The 20,724-nt window shown below is 51.8% G+C and overlaps 1 protein-coding gene across 4 annotated transcripts in view; it reads left to right on the top strand.

Annotated features, from left to right (window-relative positions):
• The window catches only part of EPHB2 (EPH receptor B2), a 130,598-nt gene extending 112,217 nt beyond the window's left edge, over positions 1 to 18,381 (top strand). The window contains exons 7-16 of one of the 4 annotated variants that reach the window (XM_075171962.1): positions 1,238 to 1,400; positions 2,083 to 2,191; positions 2,345 to 2,412; positions 4,987 to 5,109; positions 5,512 to 5,759; positions 6,433 to 6,648; positions 9,571 to 9,720; positions 13,132 to 13,325; positions 13,969 to 14,124; positions 17,110 to 18,381. In XM_075171962.1, the coding sequence (XP_075028063.1) occupies positions 1,238 to 1,400; positions 2,083 to 2,191; positions 2,345 to 2,412; positions 4,987 to 5,109; positions 5,512 to 5,759; positions 6,433 to 6,648; positions 9,571 to 9,720; positions 13,132 to 13,325; positions 13,969 to 14,124; positions 17,110 to 17,218 (1,536 nt within the window). In that variant the 3' untranslated portion in view covers positions 17,219 to 18,381. Of the gene's footprint in view, positions 1 to 1,237; positions 1,421 to 2,082; positions 2,192 to 2,344; positions 2,461 to 4,986; positions 5,110 to 5,511; positions 5,760 to 6,432; positions 6,649 to 9,570; positions 9,721 to 13,131; positions 13,326 to 13,968; positions 14,125 to 17,109 lie in introns of all 4 variants that reach the window. The other 3 variants (XM_075171963.1, XM_075171961.1, XM_075171964.1) reach the window with 3 other exon arrangements.
• Positions 18,382 to 20,724: the final 2,343 nt, after the last annotated feature.

The raw sequence follows: 20,724 nt of genomic DNA, 5'->3' as shown, positions 1-20,724 counted from the left end.
GGAGTTCTTGGGTTGGCCGAGCCCTTTGCAGTGACTTGAAGTTAACAGATCTCAGGGACTCGCTTGCAAACTTGCCAGCTCAGATTTCGAGCTGTCAGCTGCTGAGCTGTTCCAACCGGTGATCCTGCCAAGGCAGCCTGACCTGCCAGATCGGAGGTGTTACCAGAAAGATGAGCACTTTCAACGTAGCTGCAGAAGGTTGATTCAGAAATGGGTGCCTGTGTCTCCTTTTATGGGGGCTCATACTCACAGCTTGGCTTTCCTAAGATTCTTCTGTTTTCCAGAAACATCGTGCTGTTTGCATATATTGCTGCTTTGCACTGGCTTTCAGGACTTCATGGCTGCCAGGCCCCTGGCCACCTTGCCCCGATCGTAGGAGGCACCACATTCAGTACCGTCTTTCATCCTCCTCTGTTGACCTGTTTCTCCATGTCCCTGGGGGGGACAGGGACTGTCTGTTCTCTGGTACAGTGGTAGCACAAGAAGATCCTGGCCCACCCACTAGCGCTGCTGGATGCTCAGCGAAGGCCATAATTACTAAGGGCAGTGGTGGATCCATCACCTACACAAGTGCAGTGCCATCTATAGCGTTATGATCTGACTGCTCAAGTCCTCGGCTAGAAAAACTGCACACTAGGGGTGGGACAGAAATTTGGAAGTAGTCTCATTGTCACTTTTAAATATGCTCTTTGGTTCCCCAGCTTTGAAAACCTAGCCATGGTCCCTGGTGGAGCAGGCCCTGGGCAGGGCAATGGTAGCAGTACTTCTTCTGAGGTCCAAAACCCTGTGTTCAGGTGGGCTTTACCTCCAGCACAGGCAAAGGGAGATGGGGAAGAGCAAATGGAGCGGGTGCTGAGGCTGGATCAGGCAGAGGAGGAGGGGGTGAGGAAGAAGGACAGTGCTGGGAGAAAGTGGGCACGGAAGAGGGAAGCCGTTCCCATCCCCGTTGAGCTCAAGGCTTGGAGAAGCGACCTGAGGTTTCTAGCTAACACCTTCATCAGAGCCTTTCCCGAGAGGTGGTGGGTAGCCCAGGGATATCTGTACTCCCATTCCTGCTTCTGTGTCTCCCTGCCGGGAGGCAGGCTTGGAGGAATGACCTGTTTGTTCAGGCCCATGGTCTCCCCATGGTGGTCTCTCCACCCACGCCACCCTGGTCTCCTGCGCTTCCTCCTTCTAGAAATGCAGCGCCTGATTCTAGACCCATTTTTCTGATGACAGATTTGTATTTTCTTGGCAGGATCTGAGCGAGTTAAATTCGACAACAGTGAAGAGCCCCACCAACACCGTGGCAGTGCAAAACCTCAAAGCTGGTACCATCTACGTCTTCCAGGTGCGGGCGCGTACTGTGGCCGGGTATGGCCGGTATAGTGGCAAGATGTATTTCCAGACCATGACTGAAGGTGAGTCTTCAGCTGCCTCTGTGTGAAGGTGACACAGGGTCTAGAGAGGCTTAACAAGATGGAGATGCACTGGCAGCAGCGCTGGTCCCCTTGCTGTTAGTCCCTTCAAGGGTGCGTTGGCAAGTCACATGCATTTATTCAACCCGGCAAGACCTGCAGAGAGGCGTGGGCACTTGGTGGTCCACGCAGGGAAGCAAATAATCTAGGCCAATTTCTGCCAAGCTTGTCTGGCATGGGGACGTGTTCGCTCAGTTGGATTTAGAGGAAACGAAATTCATGATTTTCACGTGCACAGCTGTTGATGACAAATGCAGACCTGGGCCTCTATTTTCTAAATTTGTGCTGCTAAATAAAACAGGCCAAGCCAGTTTTCTGTCCCTGAGGCCAAGGAGCAAGGCACAGCATGCATGCATCCGTGAGACTAAACTTTCCCACCCAAAAGGGATAGGTGGATAGGTCCATCCAACCCTCCTACCGGGGCACATCCCTTGTCATAGCCAACCTGAGCCATGCCTGGCACAGCACTAGCTGTCCCGGACCAAAACCGTGCCAGGAATGGCACCGTTAGCAATAGCCGTGCAAATGTGGGCAGTGCTCAGGGCCGTGCTCTGAGCTCGATGAACTTGTTAGTGTAGACCCATCCCGTGCCGCAGTAACCCGTTCCCTCTTCCTTGCGTGCCAGCCGAGTACCAGACCAGTGTCCAGGAGAAGCTGCCGCTCATCATCGGCTCCTCCGCGGCAGGGCTGGTGTTCCTCATCGCTGTAGTCGTCATCATTATTGTGTGCAACAGGTAGGTCAGTCCGAGCGCACGACCCGGGGCTGGGGCTGTGCAAGGGGGTGGCGGCTGGAGCCGAAGGGTGGCATGGAGAAGGAGATGCCCCTGCAGTGCGTCTCTTGGCCCCGATGGACCCGTGCTGGTGCTCAGGACTTCCTTTCTTTCCAGAAGACGGGGCTTTGAGCGTGCTGACTCCGAGTACACCGACAAGCTGCAGCACTATACCAGTGGCCACAGTACGTACCGCGGCCCCCCGCCAGGCCTGGGGGTCCGCTCTCTCTTCGGTTTGTGTTCCTGTTCACTCATTCCTTGCGGCGTGCGGGGAGGGCTCAGGTCACCTAGCAGGGCAGGCACGTGCATGTGTAGACAGGAGGACCTCCGTGCTGTCTAGGTCCCCCACCAGCCTCCCATGACCTAGATCCCTGCCCTGCCCCGTAGAGTCCGCGCTCTCCAGACCTGCGTGCTCTCGGGTGCCAACCGTGCAGTGAACACCTGTGCATGCTCTACAAACCCCTGCGACATCCAACGCACCCAAACCCCTGCAGCATCCTACGTGTGGAGCTGGGAGTCGTGCCTCTGGTTCTGTGTTGGGCTCCTTATTTAGGGAGCTGTGAGCTTTGCTCCCCAAGTACCAAGCACCCTCCACGTGCCCCTGAAGCCTCACCCTTTTCTGCGCTGCAGCCCCTGCCACCGCACCTCGTCTTGCCGCTCCGATTCCTGAGCTTTGCCCAGGCAGCAGTGAGACCCCTTTCCCAACCTGCCCACGTCCCACAGCGTGCTGTCCTTCTGCAGGAACCCACACACCCCGTGCTGCCTTTGCTAGAGCCCGTCCCAGTGCTCCCAGAATCCTAGCAGATCTCAGATAGATCTATAGATATAGGTATATAATACAATACATAACATGCCCTCTCTTGCAGCCTCCCTCTTGCGTACTGCACGGCACTCCCTCCCGTCCAGCATTCCTGCTCAAGCCCTCGCTGCGCACCCTGCCTCACCCCAGAGCATCCTCCTTCCCCTCATTAACCCCTGGCTGCGTGCCCTCTGCAACGCCTTTCCCCTCCCTCGCTAGAGACCTGTCGCTATAATCCTGCTTTGTTCGAATCTCGGTCGTTATTTACCTCATGTTACACTTGCAGCTTCAGGATTTCTGTCCTTTTTATGCCTTGTTCCTGTACAGAGCTGGGCCTCGTTCAGAAAACGGAAAACATCAGTTAGGGTTTCAGCACAGGACTCGCTATTGCTTCTGCATTTACCTGGGAAACGTTTCCCGAGAGGCAGGGCACTGAACTGCAGCTCTGGGCCGGAGCAGCAATGGCTGCGTTGCTATAAATTCCCAGGAAAAATGACACTCTTCAAGAAAAATTATGTAAATGCAACTCTCGGTGGTTTGTCAGGCCCTGCTGCATGTGTAAACGTACATTCACACTTTCTCCCGGGGTCTGGTATGTAACGTGACGGCTTCAGGCTGGGATGGCATTAATAGCTGTGCCTTCGCGGTTGTTGGGACAGGCTGGATGCCGCCGGGTGCAGATGAACTGGGAACGGGCCCGGGGTGCCTTTTAGCCGCTTTGTCACTCAAGACGCCGGTCCCAGGCACAGCCCCTGCGCGACTCCCCGGCGGCGGTTGCTGTGGAGAGGCTACAGCTTACGGTTAGCAAATTGCCGAGGCGCGGGGAGCCTGCGAGCATTGCAGCGGCTCCCCTGAATCCTACCAGCATCCTCCCTGGGGAGCTGGGAGGCGTGTTGGGCTCCTTACGTAGCGAGCTGTGAGCTCTGCTCTCCAAATACCCCCAATTTTGGAGCAAGCCAGAGGCCAGCGAAATGAGTATAGGAAGGGGAGAACTGCAGGACTGCAGGGTAGAGCTGTCCCACGGTGTGGGGAGCGTGCGATGGGGCACCAGCGGTCCAACCTCACCAGGTCCCGTGGCCGTTGCCTTTCACACAAGCGTGTCGCTGTCTCTTCTGGTCCGCCTAGCGGGAAGAGCTCGGCTTTTGCAATTTCCCCAGTGTCCCCTACAGCTTTTCTTGGCCATGTTGAGACTACCAAGAGGGGACCCAGCCTCGGGGCTGACTGGACTGTCCGTCCTGCTTGCGCTGCCCCTGGAAGGGTCACAAACACCCCCATGGAGGAGTCAGTCTGGCTTGGTGGCTGTGTCAGTAGTACCAAGCACCTAGAACTGCCTCCCCTATGGATCTCCACGTAGAGGACCAAGAGCAGCGTGTGCCTCAGTTTACATCCCAAGGCAGACCTTCACCATCCGCTCTCTTGGGTGCTGAGCCCAGGTCTCCCTCTCCACGTTCCCGTGCCTCTATGGGATGTGTGCTGAGGTGGAAGCAGCATGCAGAGGAGGCCTGTGGGGCAGAGCTGTAGTATCTACAAATGGTCCTCTTGCAGTGTTGCAGCACGATGAGCGTGGTAGGACATCGGTGTGCCCGTGCACCATCTCCCGAGCGCAAACGCTTTTCTTGCTTTTCCTCTGGATCTGCTAAAGCCGAGTCCTGCCGCAGAGGATGTGTGGTTCTCTGTGGTCACAGTTTGCAGTCCTAGCTAACGATGTAGCCCTCCACTGCCCCAACGATGACTTATGGGCCAATATTTCTTATAATCCAGCTTTAATAGTCCTGTGCAAACGTGGCTCTGCATGTTTTTTCTCAGACTGCTTTGCTGTGTCTGCTTCATGCCCTTGATGATGTGACTTGCTGAGGTCAAAAAGACCCTCACACAAATAGGTTTCTCTTTTCCTCGATGCCAGCCATCGGTCGTTCCATTTGCATCTGTCTGTCTGACTCTCTCCCTCACCTTTATGCAGTGACTCCAGGGATGAAGATTTATATCGATCCGTTCACCTACGAAGATCCCAATGAGGCTGTCAGGGAATTTGCGAAAGAAATTGATATCTCTTGTGTCAAAATCGAGCAGGTGATCGGGGCAGGTAGGTGAACTGTGAATGTCTGGCCGGCCCTCAGCAGCACAGTCTCCTTTGTGGTTTCAGGCTTTGGTGAGGATTTAGCCTTACAGGTACTGGGAGTCAGTAAGGTCTTACTGGACTGGCAGGAGCAAGGTGGTCCAGTGCTGGAGGAGCAAGTACATCCAGTGCTGGAGACAAGGAATTCCCATGCCCATATAGTGTCCAGTGCTCCTCACCAATGATGAGTCCACCTGAAGGGAGGTCTTTGGTGTGGAGTGAGGGAGGAAGCACAGAGCAGGTGGGGGGTGGTCGGCTCAGGGGCGTGCAGGGTGGGCACGGCTGGAGCCCGTGGGAGCAGGGTCCCTCGGGAGGAAAGGCGGAGGTCTGGGAGGCTGACAAGCCCTACCTGCTTCCCTCTGTTCACAGGGGAGTTTGGTGAGGTGTGCAGTGGGCATCTCAAGCTTCCTGGCAAAAGAGAGATCTTTGTGGCCATCAAGACCCTCAAGTCTGGATACACGGAGAAGCAGAGACGGGACTTCTTGAGCGAAGCCAGCATCATGGGGCAGTTCGATCACCCCAACGTCATCCACCTGGAGGGGGTGGTGACCAAGAGTTCACCAGTCATGATCATTACTGAGTTCATGGAGAATGGCTCACTGGACTCCTTCTTGCGGGTATGAGATCCCAGGAGCGTGCAGCCCCAGATGTTGTGTTGGGCCAGAGGAGAACTGGAGGGGAAGGTTCCCTTGGCTGGGCCAGTATACCAGTGCCCATCGCTGCCCAGCATCCCCTGCCACTGGGGAGCTGCTCCATAGTCCAGAGGTCTGTGTCTCAGGAACAGAGGTGGAGGTGGCACCAAGGCTGTCATCTGTTAGGTGTGTCTGTCCACTCATGCTAGTGAAAGGCTGTGCCTGCCTGTACCCGTGCCCACAGATGCGTTTACAGACTCTGCCGCTGTGGACGTGGAGGGACCGTCTGACATAGCTTTACCGCAGCAGGACTTACCTCCAGCTGCTCTGTCTAAATATTTATAGGTCTGAGTCTGCGATGGGTAATTCACTGTGTTGAAGGGAGATAACCTGCTTGGTGGGAATAGATCGCCCCTTCTGAACCCTCCCGTGCAAGGTGTGGCAGATCTGCCACCTTTGGATGACAGCAGCCGTTGGTAGTGATGCCCACAGGGTGTGTGAGGGTGACTTCCAGCCCCTGTGAGCTCTCCACCTGGTTTTGAGAGGGAGCTTACGTACTCGTGGCATAGCTGTGTCTTGGCATGCAGTGCAGAGGCTACCGGCTGTTTGCTGGCCCATGGCTCCTCTCACCTGGACTCTTTCCCTCTCTTCCCCTAAGCAAAACGACGGGCAGTTCACAGTGATCCAGCTGGTGGGCATGTTGCGGGGCATCGCGGCAGGCATGAAGTACCTGGCCGATATGAACTACGTGCACCGAGACCTGGCTGCCCGCAACATCTTGGTGAACAGCAACCTGGTCTGCAAAGTGTCCGACTTCGGCCTCTCCCGTTTTCTGGAGGACGACACCTCTGATCCCACCTACACCAGTGCACTGGTAAAGCTGTTCCTGCGGAAGGGGAGGGATGGGTGGTGAAGGAAAGAGTCAGGGAGAGAGAGGGAAAGGGGAGATCCCACCCTTGATGCGGGGAGCGCATTTTCATGGAAATAAGGTGCCGGATGGGAAAGACCAATGAAATGACCCAAGGAAGATTTTTCCCTTGCAAGGTCCTGTCCAGTTGCCCAGTGGCTGTTGATGGGCCCTATAGTCGTCCCTGTGGACAACTGAGCCTCTTCCAAACATGTCTGCAAACATATACGTGTCCCTGATAAAGCCCTGAGTTGGGATGATGCATTATATCCCTCCAGCATGGATCAGCTGGGGGTCCTCCGCGATGCTGCCCTGACGGATTTGTTGCCAGAGCAGCAAGTCTGGTTTTTTTTTTTTACCATCACTGTCCAGTCGTGCTGCCGTGCTGTCTGGGAGGCTGTGATCCTTTTTCGTGTCATGTCACGGGCTCAGCCCCGGGAATGACAGACTGAAGCGCGGATGCGTGCTGGGTGAAGCCCTGCAGTACTAGATACTGCTCTTCCAGAGAGTCTTTCTGAATTAGACAGAGAAACATTCCCAGAAATGGCTTCATGATCACATAACAGCTTCCCACAAGTGACACAAGTGCCACCGAGGACTCGTGGCCTGTCTCAGGCTACAGAATGTGGACAGGGACCAAAGGATAATTTGGAGGCTTTGTTCTTGTTCAGTAAGACTGCAGCCAGGAGTTCTCATAAATAGCGTTGTTTGCAAAGGCATGCAGCATCGCTCTGCAGTGATGCCACGGGATCAATGCCTACGTACGATGCCTATGATGGGACTTCCTGGAAATAAGCGTTGATAGAGCTGGGACATGATCTGTAGGAAGCCATCTCTCCCAGATCTTTTGAAGCTGCCGGTGATGAGATGTCTGGCATAGCTCTTAGTGAATTGTAACAGTAGTTGAATACCTAACAAACACCTAAAAATGTGCGCTTTTATTCTCATCTGAACTTGTGTAGCTTCAAACATCAACCATTCGATCTTATACAGTCATCCTATGGCTTTTAGAAACACTAGTGACATTTATTTTTCACAACATGATCCTTACATCCAATTACCTTTCCCTTTGTTAAGCTAAATACATGGGAGCTTCTGGTGTTTACTGCTGTTTTCTATTCCTGTTATTGTGCCTGTAGCTTTTCTCTCTGTCATCTCTAATTTATTCTTCTTGAACTGTGGGCACTGTAGCAGGACATATAGATAATGATAGAATATGTGCACCCACTATAACAGAGTACCAGAAGTAATAGTATCTTCCTCTCCAAAATGCACCATCCTCAGACGTCCCAAGATGCACGAGTGGTTTTTATTATAATTATCCCAGAGACCTCGTGTCCACGGATGGGCAACAGCCACAAGCTGTGGCTTGGGAGGTTCATGCTGGACCTTAGGAAAATCTTCTCCAAGAGGGTGGTGAAGCTCTGGGTGAGATCACCAGAGAGGTGGGAGGTCTCACTGAAGTGAGTTCCCACAAGGATACTCCAAATATACGTAGTCTCTAATTTCTACTTTAGGAGTTCTTTTTTAGCCAATTTTTAAATCCACTGCTTGTGAAGAGCTCTGTTAAGAGTATGCTTGATGGAGAAGACATCATGTTTGGTATGGAATGCTTGGTCTCTCCCTCTTGTGGAAAACGAAATATTTTGTCTGAGGTTTGTGGCTGTGAGAAAATTAAGGAACATTATGGTTTTTTCATTATTCTAGCATGTATAGGGTCCGAGTCCCATTAAGTCCTAGGAGACCCTTCATAAGATGTGGTAGTTATTCAGTGACAAAATATAATGTTCCTTAATCTCCTCACAGCCACAAAAGGCAGACAATTTTGCTTATTTTCCAGTACAGGGGAAGATTTTCCCTTCAGAAGGTCCCTTGAGTTGTGAATGGCTCAAGTCCAAAGACCCTGGTGGAAAATCAGGAGGCTGCAAGGGCTTAAGCAGAGCATTGCAATCCCCGTGGCCCCGTGCTGCGTACGCCTCTCTTGTGCGCTTCTGTGCCGAACCCCTCTGTGGGAGTGGAGAGTCCTTCTGATTTCTCCAGAGCTGCTGTTGCCCACTAGGATCATGGAAGACCCCAACGTGTATCCAGTCCATCCCATTTCCTACCAGTAACCAAGCATGCCATTCTAAAGAAGATGTTCACTCCGCCTCTGTCTCCAGAAATGGGCAGGATCAAAAACTGCTGGATCATGTATATATTAACAAAAAGACTGACACGCGAGGACTTCAGCTCAAGAGGATGATGTATCACTGACTTCAAAGAGTCTACAGATGTAGAAAGCTGAAGAGGATGGGGTTCTAATTCCTTTGATTCTGCTCTAGAAATAGCTAGGTGGCAGCAAAAGGATGGAGGGAGATCCAAAGGGGATCAGTTTGGATTTTTCTACGTTCATAGCCATTCATTTTTCTACAAAAGACTCTGCTAGCACAATGGGCGTTTTGTCATGCCGAAGATTGCTATAGCAGTAGGCAGGTGGAAGGAGCTGGGCTTATTTAATATGATGAAGAGGAGGCTGAGGGGATGCCTGTAAGTGACCTGAAGAAGACAGAGCCAAACTCTAGGCGGTGGTACCAGATGATATACTAAGGGGCAATACACAAAACCGTGGCTTGGGAGGCTCAAGGTGAATAACAGGAGAAGCTTCTACCCCAAGAGGGTGGTGCAGCCCTGGGACAGGTCACCAGACAAATGGGGGGAATCGTCATCCTGGAAGGTTTCCCGGACTTGGCTAGACAAGCCACAGCCACCCCGATCTAGTGTTAGGGATAGTCCTGCGGTCCCTTCCTTCTAGGATTTTACCAGCATATTGGAGGCAAATATTTGAGACACTCATCTTCTTCAGTTACTCTTGCTCTTTCTGTTACCGTCCTCTCTGGTTTTATCCTGCAGGGTGGGAAGATCCCAATACGGTGGACAGCACCTGAGGCAATTCAGTACCGAAAATTCACATCGGCCAGTGATGTGTGGAGCTACGGAATAGTCATGTGGGAGGTGATGTCGTATGGCGAGCGGCCTTACTGGGATATGACCAATCAAGATGTGAGTTGTTAAGAAACAAGGAGCAGAAACACTGAAATTGGGAGCATTGCAAGGCCAAAGCATGGCTACGGCTAGACCCAGCCTGTGGCATGTCTGGAGCCTTCTCTGTCGTGGGAGATGTGTCCAAGGTCAACACCCTTGGAAGAAGTAATGGGGATAACTTTGGCTTTTGTTCTGGTCCCATTGTGCTGCTGTGGCAGAGGTTAGGGACTGTACAACACCCACTGCAGTAGGACAGGGTTAATGTGAGCACCCTCAGCGGTGGTAGACAGATGCCCAGGAGGAAAGGGAGCAGATGGGTCGAAAACGAAATGCTGCCACTGACCTGAGAGCTCCTGGAGCAGCAGGCAGGTCTTCATCTGCAGGAGACCGCAGGCGTTTGGTGAAAGTCTGTTATAGAGTCATAGAATGGTTTGTGTTGGAAGGGACCTTTAAAGATCATCTAGTCCATCCCCCCTGCCATAGTCAAGGACATCTTCCACTAGATGGTCATTAAATCCTCCATGGCAAGCTTGGACTGTGATGTGTAAGAAGTCAAGCAACTCGTACACAGCTAGAAGCCAAAACCACAAGGTATTTCAGAACATGTTTAATTTTAAATACTTTATGACTCTTCTATAATTCAGGGGGAACTGTTACGTGCGCTCCTTGCTCCCTGGGACCCAGGCAGTTTCCGTGAGTCCTTGCCTCCACGCAAGGATGACCTGTGGCTGCGGTCCACACCTTCACCATAGCAATGCCATTCTCCCTGTTTCTCTTGACCTGATACCTGGGTGGTCAAAGCCCATCCGTCCAGTGGCAATGAGTGCCATGCAGAGTGCTACACCTGCACGTGGGTGTCCAGAAGACCCCTTTGGTGTGGGGCTCCCAGCTCTCTTGTCCCTCTGAAGGGGACCGCCCTTCTTCATGCGGTCTTCGCCTCGTGAACCCTCAGGATCTAACACCAAGGTCCTGGGTGCGCAGGATGCTTGTCCTCCCCCTCTGCTGCAAGCCTGGGTCTTGCAAACCTGCATGTTACAGCATCTGCCTGGCTTCCAGCTTGTTTCAGAGCTGCCTCTGGACAGTCCATTGGAAGCCTTCAGGCTGCCACCTCCATCTCCATCATCCTGTGGGCTCCTGAAAAAACCCTGCCTTGGAGAGAGTGAGAGCCAAGCTCTCCCTGACTCCTGCAACTCCTCCTGCCCCGATGGCAAATCAGACCTTTTTCAAGTCAATCGAGCTCCATCCATGCCACGTCAGGTTTCTCCAGAGTGGGACAACTTCCTCCCTAGTGCCTGGTAGGGAATTTATTCGAGTCCCCAATACCTGGAGCAGATACGTGATATCTTAGCACCCCTGGCTGTTCATGGCCTTGCCCCAGCCCCTGGCATTCCAGAAAAATCTTTGCATCAATTGTTTGAGCCAAAGGGAAGGTAGTTAGGGGTACACCCTTCTCAGAAAGGACAATTCCCTTCCCGTTAAGGCTTCATTATCGCCTGCAGTTTCGAGCCTTTCCTGCACCCAGGCTGTCGTTGCATCCTTCTGTACGCGTAGCCCTCTGCCACCCCCCTCCCTTGTCCTCCTCCCCTGGACCTCTTCCCTCAAAGATTTCTCCTGCTGCAGCCCCTGTGCTGCGGCAGCACCGATTCAGCCGGTGGGGATGGCAGAGCCCGTTGCCCGTCTCCTGGGCACAGCCTGCTGCGTGGCGCCTGTCCCCAGCCTCTTCTTCCCCTTCTTCCGCCGCAGGACATCGCGCCCCAGAAGCTGTCACCACTTAATTGCAGCTGGTCCTCCCTGCGAATGAGCGCGTGGCGGATATTCGCTGCGGATTAGCCTCCTGACCCCGGGGTGTGAGCGCCTGGGGAGGCCGCGGTGGGAGAGGGGACGGAGAGCGCAGCCTGTGCCCCCTCATCGGATGCGTCTGCCGGCAGCGAGGCGGGCGGCTCGTCAGGAAACCGTTCGGTCCATGCCGGAGATGAGCGCTTGATGCTTGCGTGATGACCCTCCCCAGCCCTGCTCCCCCCGTGCTTCCCCTCCCCTCTGTCTCGAAGAGATCTGCCGTCCAGAGCGCTGGGAGAGGGGGCAGCTTGCGCCTCTTGGGAGAATCCCCGAAGGGGAGCCAGGAGCTGCACAAAGCACCCAGCGATGCCTCAGGTCGGACCTTCGCAGGCCCGTGACAGCGGGGCACCGACATGTCCAGCCAGGGGGGCAGAGGGGAGGGAGGACTCCATCATAGAGTAATCACGGAGTTCCACACAGTAATCATAGAATAGTTTGGGCTGGAAGGGACCTTTAAAGGCCATCTAGTCCAACCCCCCTGCCGTGGGCAGGGACATCTTCAACCAGATCAGGTTGCTCAGAGCCCGTCCAACCTGACCTGGAATGTTCCCAGGGATGGGGCATCCACAACCTCTCTGGGCAACCTGTGCCAGGGTTTCACCACCCTCAGTGTAAAACATTTCTTCCTTACATCTAGTCTGAATCTCCCCTCTTTTAGTTTAAAACCATTCCCCCTTGTCCTGTCACAACAGGCCCTGCTAAAAAGTCTGTCCCCATCTTTCTCATAAGCCCCTTCAAGTACTGAAAGGCCACAATAAGGTCTCCCCGGAGCCTTCTCTTCTCCAGGCTGAACAACCCCAACTCTCTCAGCCTGTCCTCACAGCAGAGCTGTTCCACCCCCTGATCACTTCTGTGGCCTCCTCTGGACCCGCTCCCACAGGTCCATGTCTGTCCTGTGCTGAGGACCCCCGAGCTGGACGCAGCTCTGCAGGGGGGGTCTCACCGGAGCAGAGCGGAGGGGCAGAATCACTTGAACCTCTTGGTATATTTTCTGTTGGTGCTTTGGTTGAAGAAGAAAGGCATGTCTTTATCTCCTCCCCAGCCAAGATGTACGTCATTCTCAGAAAGGGATCATTGGGTCAAAGTTTAGTCCCACAGCAAGCAAACCTCGGACGATTTGAAAACAGGTCATCCTGTCTGTAACTCCTGAGCAGACCCTTCACTGGATGGGGATGTTCTCCTCCCAGTGAGCTGTTACGTTGTGCTGCGTACCTGTTCGAAAACGTGAACCTTTCTCTCTGGCTCCCCTTTCTCATCCCTGGAGCTGCGGGCTCACACATCCTTGTCGAGGCAGCGGGGATGCTCTCTTTCCCCAGATTAGGAGACTGATGGGCATGGCTCATCACAGGTAGCGAGGAAGGCCGGCATCACCTCACGGGAGACGACATGGCCTGCAGAGGGCTGGGAGCGAGAGGGTAGTGGGTTGCTCCAAGAATCAGTGGCTGAGATGATGGGCAGCAGTAAGTGCAGGCAGAGCAGCCCCGCTGCAGTGTGGTTGGCTATGCCAGTCACCTCCAGGATCCAAGAAAAGGAACATTATGAATTAAATATATTTTATTGCCACTGTATTGATCTCTCTTTCTCCTCTCGCAGGTGATAAATGCTATCGAGCAGGACTATCGGCTGCCACCGCCTATGGATTGTCCAAATGCCCTGCACCAGCTAATGCTTGACTGTTGGCAGAAGGATCGAAACCACAGACCCAAATTTGGGCAAATTGTCAACACCTTAGATAAAATGATCCGAAATCCTAACAGCCTGAAAGCCATGGCACCTCTTTCCTCTGGGTATGTCTCTCCGTCTTCCTCTTGGCCTTTGGCTCCGATTTGCAGATCTGTTGTCCTTTGTGTCCTGGTGGGCACCATCCTCGCATCTCTCTAGGCTAGCTATTTTAGAGGCAGCTTGGCCTGTGTTGTTTGATCCTGTACAGGAAGGACATTAAAAGATGTCAAGGTCACTCTAGTCCTTCTCCTTGGACAGGTTAGGTCTGGTGAACACAGAGAGCTCGTTGAGTTGGACAGTGGGCTCTGCAGTTAGAGGAGCACCTTGGTTTCACGTACACGTGATGGCTGGGTGGGTATGGTTGCTTTGGTAGGCCAGTCGCACGCAGTGGAGGCAAGTAAAGCCTCGTCAGGCGGTATGATGTTTCCCTGGCCTGGGTGGGGGTGCAGCCAGGATTTTAGAGCTGAGTCCCATTGTCTTTGATGGCTCCTGCCTCTTCTGTACAAACTGGTCCAGTGAGACTTCTCTGATGCTCTACACAATCCTTCCCTCAGCTGAATAGGGTGCTTTCTGGGTGGTACTTCTTCATACGGTGCAGTACAGGCACTGTGAATGATGCTGGTCCAGGTCCCTCCAGCTGATGGAGGGTGCAGAAATACACACGCTTGCTGCTGTTCGTTCTGCTCATTCCCCGTTTCTGTGTTTCAGGATGAACCTCCCCCTACTTGACCGCACTATCCCGGATTATACCAGCTTCAACACTGTGGATGAATGGCTGGATGCCATCAAGATGAGCCAGTACAAGGAGAGCTTTGCCAGTGCTGGCTTCACCACCTTTGACGTGGTATCTCAGATGACTGTAGAGTAAGTGCCCAGGCTTCCAGTCCCAATGCACGAGGAAAAGTCTCAGTAGTTTAACAGCAATTGGTCGTTATTGAATTAGTTTTTATTTTTACATGATGTAGTTCTACTTTTATAGAATTTGTTGCTTTGTGGGCCCACTTTTAGTCTATTCAGTTTCTGCAGAACTCCTCTGTTCTGCAGGCTCTGTCTTGTCTCCAGGCTGTGTGTCTGTCTGTCGCTCCCTATCTGCAGAATTCATTTCCACGTTATCATGCTGCGTGTCCCCACTGTGAAAACAAAAACCCCCACAAGGCTCCCCAAAACCCCAACATGGAACAAATGGAGATTTCAGGCCGGCATCAGGCAATTCTCCAGCCACTCGAGAGCACTTTTAGACTCTGCAGTCCTCTTGGATGTACGGCTTATTGGCGATGGAGACAAGCACGCTGCAAACAAATTTCTGCCTAAGGCAGCCATCTGAAAGTCCAGATGGTTTCAAGTTAGTTCTGAATTGTCCTGCATCCGCTAAAAACATCCCTCAGTGGCAAAATCTTAGCAAGTTCTTCAGAGAAAGCAGGCAGCTGAAATCCATTCGTGGTGGTTTTTTAAATCCCTTGGGGCGAGCTGGGGCTTTGATGCCTCTGGTGAAAGATTTGTGGTTGGTTGCAGTTAGCTTTAGAAACCCTGCCTAAGAAAGCGCCAAGCATTAAAGCCATCTGTAAGTGCTACGATCTCTCTGGGCCTGGTAACCAGGAAGGTTTTTGGATTTGGTGCCTAATTCCACACTTTAAATCTACCAATGAATCAGAAGCTGTTCACGCAAACAGCCCAACTGACCTTTTCTGGCTTTTTGTTCTTATTTGCTGCCAGGAAATTCACGTGGCAATTCTGAGTGTTTGGGTCCATCTGTGGTACAGCCCCAAGGCACTGGGGATGATTTTGGCACACTCCAGCCTGGGTTCATACAACAGAAAGAGGGTTCCTAAAATCTGAAGGATAGGGAAGAAGAACTTTGACCAAACCAGGACATCACACCCAACCCTGCCTAGGTTGTGCTATTTGCAATATATGTAACAGCAACCAGTCCTGCAGGCAGTCCAGCTAATGAAGTCTGGTTTTTCACGGATATGCTCAGTGTCCCTTAAGTGCCACTTCTCCCAGTTCCGTACCATGTCCCTCACAATATCCTCCAAGTCCTCTCTGAGTGCCTTCATCACAATCACAAGGGTATCCTCAGCTCATGTCCCCACCGGTTTTGACAAACCTCCCTTCCACATTTCTCACCTGCTTGGCTGTACATAATAATAGAGAGAAGGACACTCCAAGTCCTTTTCCTTGGAAAACCATGCTGCAACATTACTTGAAACCACCTTCTAACGTTCGCTGGTCTTTGCAGAAGTAGATAATCATGTAAGTGCAGCTGAATTGCCATGAGACACTGTTTTCTTCAAATTTGGATAGCCAGCAAAGTGTAAATATTTACTGAAGACAGTTTCAGTTCACCAAATCCACGTGGTTTCAACACTGACCTACTTGAAAGGTTTTCTCACTGGTTTGTCTGCAGGCTGGGACACCTGGGCCACCAAAGGATCTATGCCCAGGGCAGAAAGCTTAGGAAGCACAGGGCTGCGCAGGGCCACAGTCTTATTCTGGTTTACAGACATGAGTGAAGACTGTGGACTTTATTCCCAAACAGAAAAAAAGCAGAAGTCAAAGTGCCAAACTTGTCCAAGGAGGAAAATTCCCTAGCTCGGCACGTCTGGCTGGGGCAGAGGAGGGAATGGAAAGCCCTTGCAGTAAGAAAAACAGCCGCTGTGAAGGACACCATCGTGGGTGCCAGAGCTGCGTCGTGTGCTCGCAGGTTTCCAGTGGCTTTGCTGAGCAGGAGTCTGGGCGGCAGCAAAGCCGTGGCTTGGATGTTCACTCTCACCGATCTCAGAGGGCATGGGCTGCAGCATGCTCCAGTGGTGGTCTCCAAGCAGTTACCACCAGCCCCATGCCCAGCTCTCCTTCTTCATGCTCCTTTTGTTTGACCAAAGAGACAAGGTCTAAAGCAAGCTCTAAAGCAAACGTACAAGTGGCTCGTGTGCCACTTGCGCTAGAGGATTTTTTTCCACCTTTCCTCGGAGCTCCTGTTTACCCTTCTTTGCCCATTGACTTTCACTCTAAAACAGGGAAGGGTTTTACCACACTTCCTCTTAAAAGTCTGTTCCTAACACTCAAGGAAGGAGAAAAGGCAACTGAAAATCCTTAGAGTCAGGTATGGGTCGTGTCTCATGAATGCCATCCGTTCCCTGATCAGAAGAATTCACGACTGAGATTTATCCACCAAGGGGGGGATGAGCAGCAAACTCAGCTGGAGTGATCACAGATAGGACCAACGCAGAGTCACACTCATGCTGCTGGCATGACCTTTCTTTTTCCCAGACGCCTAATATCTTTAAAAAATAGAAGCAAAAATTAGATTGCCGTGATTTAGCAGAGAGGATAACTGGCAAAAAGTTTATCACTTCATGGCCTCATCAGATCAAAGCAAAAGTAGCGAGAACAGCCATCATCTGCACAGAGGGAGTGAGATTCACACTGATGAGGGTGTAGCACATCCCGTTCGTACGTCTCCAGGGATGGAAAAAATGGGTTACTGTGTCACAAAACGAGAGAGAGAATCCAAACGTGCAAAGAAGAAGTGAAGGGGTAGAAAACCTAAGGCGAATTCACTTACAAGCAGTGAGCAGAGCCTGTGGTATTTGGCGTCACGCTCTCTATTGATGCTTCCAGTACTCTGGGGGTGCTGCAGGTGGTAGCAAATGCAAAGATTGGCAGGGTAAGCCAGGAAGAGTCAAAGAGAAAGAGTAAAGGTTTCACTAGGTTTGCATGCATGTGTTGCATTTATGGAATAAAACTGTGGAGACTTCAGCTCCCTACACACCACGCTCATCTACGGGCTTGTTCTGCTGTGAGAAAATGTCTTCTGATATTTATGCGGTGTTTCTTTTCCTCCCAAAGGGACATTCTGCGAGTTGGGGTCACTTTAGCAGGACACCAGAAGAAAATTCTGAACAGTATCCAGGTGATGAGAGCACAGATGAACCAAATTCAGTCTGTGGAGGTTTGATAGCTACGTGTCCTCCTACTCCTCTTCCTTGAGGCCCTGCTCCCCTTTGCCCCTGTATGTCCGAGCTCCAGTTCTTGAGTGTTCTGCATGGACCAGAGACAGGCAGCTGCTCTGAGGATCATGGCAACAGGAAGAAACGCCCTGTCATCAATAATGAGAAGTCGCCAAGAGCTTCTAGAATTTAAGCAATGGAAAAAGGGAACAAAAAAAGACAACTATTTTGAGAAAAAAAAAACAAAAACTATGAAATATTTTTAAATAATAATAAAGCAATTGCATTCTTGAAAAGGGCTCCAAGACCAATGGGAGTCTCCAAAGGCAGAGAAGAGAGCAGCTTCATCTATTTCCTCTTGCACAAGGCTGCTGCAGCTGGGTCCAGGCACCTCTGGAGCAATGAGACTTTTTCAAGAAGATGAATGCAAAGAAAGGTCACGAGAAGCACTTCTCTTTCTCACGTGGGACGGTGGCTCTGGGAATGTCCTGCAGCCAGCAGTCCTTCCCGAAAGCCCCTGTTAGCAAATCAGAGGGGAGAGCGAGCTGACGCTCTTCGGGGCTGTGGAACCAAGTGCATCTCAGAAATTGATGGACTTCTTCAAAAGCTGAAGACTTTTTTTTTTAAAAAACAAATAAACTGAGACTAGAAGAGGCTGTTTCCGACAAATGAGAAGGAATCTGTAACGCTTGGGGGGTGGGGATGGGGAAAACCAATCCTTTTTACATCTCTTATTTTCTCTTGTCATGGAACAGTTTTGTGAGTGACAGTTTCCTAAGGGTCCGTCCATCCACCCTCCGATGGCATCATTGTCTCATACATATCATATGCACAAGACTTTTAGTGATGTCCTCACTAGATGCCAATGATCTTTTCCCAGAAGACTTCCCAAGTACAGTATGTAGTAGTTTTTGATTACAAATGCTGACGTGTACCTTTATTTTTCGGTTGTCATTGTTGGGAGATTTGTCCTTTTACCTTGTTTTGTTAACACCAGTTTGTGCGTTTGGGGTTGGAAATTTTTGGTTGGTTGGGGTTTTTTTTAATGAAAAAGAAATGACATCTCCAAGCATCATATCATTCAAGAACTTAAACCCCTTCCCTGGGGAAGGAAAAATTGCAGCTTATTGACAATATGCCAGGAGAAAAAATTTTTTTATATGCACATTTCCTCCCGTTTGCTTGTTTGTTATTTTGCAATTTGTCATGGCCTGACAGACGTTTCTAACTGTTGGGTTTCCAGTTGTTCGCCAAGATGAAATGACTGCCTGCTCGATTCAGGGTTGCTGGTGCAGGGGTGAGCAGCATCACAGAGGGTTGGGGGGGGGGAGGGTTTTGCAAGGGGGAGGGAAAGACAGGGGAGGGCGGATGGGTTGTGGGAGGGAATGGTGACTCCGCAGCTGGCTGTCAGAGCCCTTTGGAAATGTCTGACTGCTTAGAAAGGTGTCGGATTGGTGCACGTACCACAGAAAGGCAGGGTAAGCCCGGTCCTCTAAGAGGAGCTCGCGGCACGTGGTTTCTCGGAGTCTGAATTGTGTTAGCTGCCAGGTTGTGGATGGTTCACTACAGTAACCGAACTCTGCGGATGTGCTCTGTGCCCTTGGGGACCCAGTCCCTTCCTTAGATGATGCGCTGGGTGCTCTGAGGCAGCTTCAGTCTCAGCCGGTCGCCTCGAGGAGAGCCTGCGACAGCAAAGGCAAAAACTCTGATCTGGTAGCCCAGATCTCCGGAGGCAAAATGCTGTGGTTGAAGCTGAATGGTCAAGCGGTGGATTTATAAATAACTGAAATAAATACTTTAGTTACTGACCAGGTCTTTGGTATGTGTAAATACCACCAACCAGCCGCAGGGGAGATGCAAATGAGAATCGGGTTTGTTCTCCCTGTTCAGCACCACCTTTTAAACATGCCTACCACCACCCACCGCTGGCCACGTGTGGCAGATTTCCACACATCTCCTGGCCGTGGCCAGCCTAACTTGTGTTTACAAGCCCGTGTCTACCATCGCCATGTCATTTGTAGGGTCCTCCGCTTGTTCTCGGCAGCATGGGGTGTTGAAGGCATGTTCACTGGGAGCTGGTTTGCTGTATTTTCCAGGAGCTGGACCCAAGAGGCAGTGTGTCTGCTGGGGATGAAACTCCCCAGCTGTCTAGACCTCTGCGGCCAGACATCTTCTCCCTAGACTGCTTGTAAAATACGAGGCCATTTATAAAATATTCCGCTTTCAGACCAGATCCGACAACGAAGCACTTACGAGTGGCAGCAGACCCTTCCCTACAAGTGAGAGTTACTTCTCTGCTTAGCTCTTGCACTGTCCCAGGGTTTGGTGCACGGCTTCAGCAGCAGGAGCCTTAACTGGAGGAATTTTCCCTCCAGCCCCTACTCATCTGAAATCTCTAGTGCAGGATTGTATTTTCATTTGTAAACAGCGCTTCCCTGTTCTTGCATCCGAAAGTGCGTCTGTAGTCGCGTGAACATCAGTAGCAGGTGTGTGCTGGGGACGCGGGGACGTATTCTGTTCGCAGTGTCCCCAGCGCATGCCCTCTGACAGCGACGCCATCGCCCTACGTCTCTTTCAGATGGCAGAATACGGTGTAGAGAGAGCGCGGGGTGAGCGGACTCTCGGCGTGTTGTATGCAGGTGGTGCCTGGACATCATCAGCTTCTGTCCTATATCCAGCCTGGTTTAACCTGTGTTTCGAGCAAAGGGATGCTTTTAATGCCCTTGCATTTAAAAAGCGCTGCTCCTGGAGATGGACTCAACTTCTAAAGAGCAGCAGGCAAAAATTGATGGTGTCAGCTCAACCACACGAAGTGCTTGCAGAGGGCACGCAGAGAAACAAGAAGCTTCTCCGTGCACCCCGTCCCGTAGAAGTGCGGAGCAGCACTGAGAACTGCTCACGTGGTGCGTCTCCGTCTCACATGGTAGCTGCTGTGTTTTAACAAGGAACAGTTGTCAGGCTTTCCCAAAAGCAGGTCTGAAGCTGTTTGGTGGCAGTCCAGGGCGAGGGAAGCATGGTGCTGTGCCGAGTTGTCCGGCCGCAGCCAACCGGCCGCTGTATGTACAAAGGAGCTCTGCGAGGAGAGCTCTCTGTCTAGAGGACTCACCAGCACATTCCTGTGGGGCAGCCATGTGGAAGGAGCACATGATGCCCTTCAGTTGTCCTTCCCAGACAATTCTTGACTGTTCTCTGCCATCCCTGACGTTCCTGCAGACACGGAGGAGGAGCAATGGCCAGGCAGCATCCCTTCAGAGCCAGTCATTGTTAGACAGGGCTTGGAAGGGCACTTCAGGTCTTCAATGGAGATGTTTTGTCTTAATGCACTGAATCTCCTCGCTGGCTAGCATTATACACATCTACCTACCAGACCCAACCCACTGTGAAGGATGGGACCATACCGAGCTCAGTGCCACAACTCGCCAAAGCCGTGGCAGCTGCCTGCAGGACAGCGAAAGCACATCCTTGTCTCTTCTTCTAACCAAAAATCACATGGTGTTGGTACTCAAAGTAACAC

Source organism: Calonectris borealis, chromosome 23 (genome assembly GCF_964195595.1).
Source record: "Calonectris borealis chromosome 23, bCalBor7.hap1.2, whole genome shotgun sequence".
Taxonomy (NCBI): domain Eukaryota; kingdom Metazoa; phylum Chordata; class Aves; order Procellariiformes; family Procellariidae; genus Calonectris; species Calonectris borealis.
Note: the sequence above shows the minus strand (reverse complement) of the source record. Positions and strands in the feature narration are given on the sequence as shown.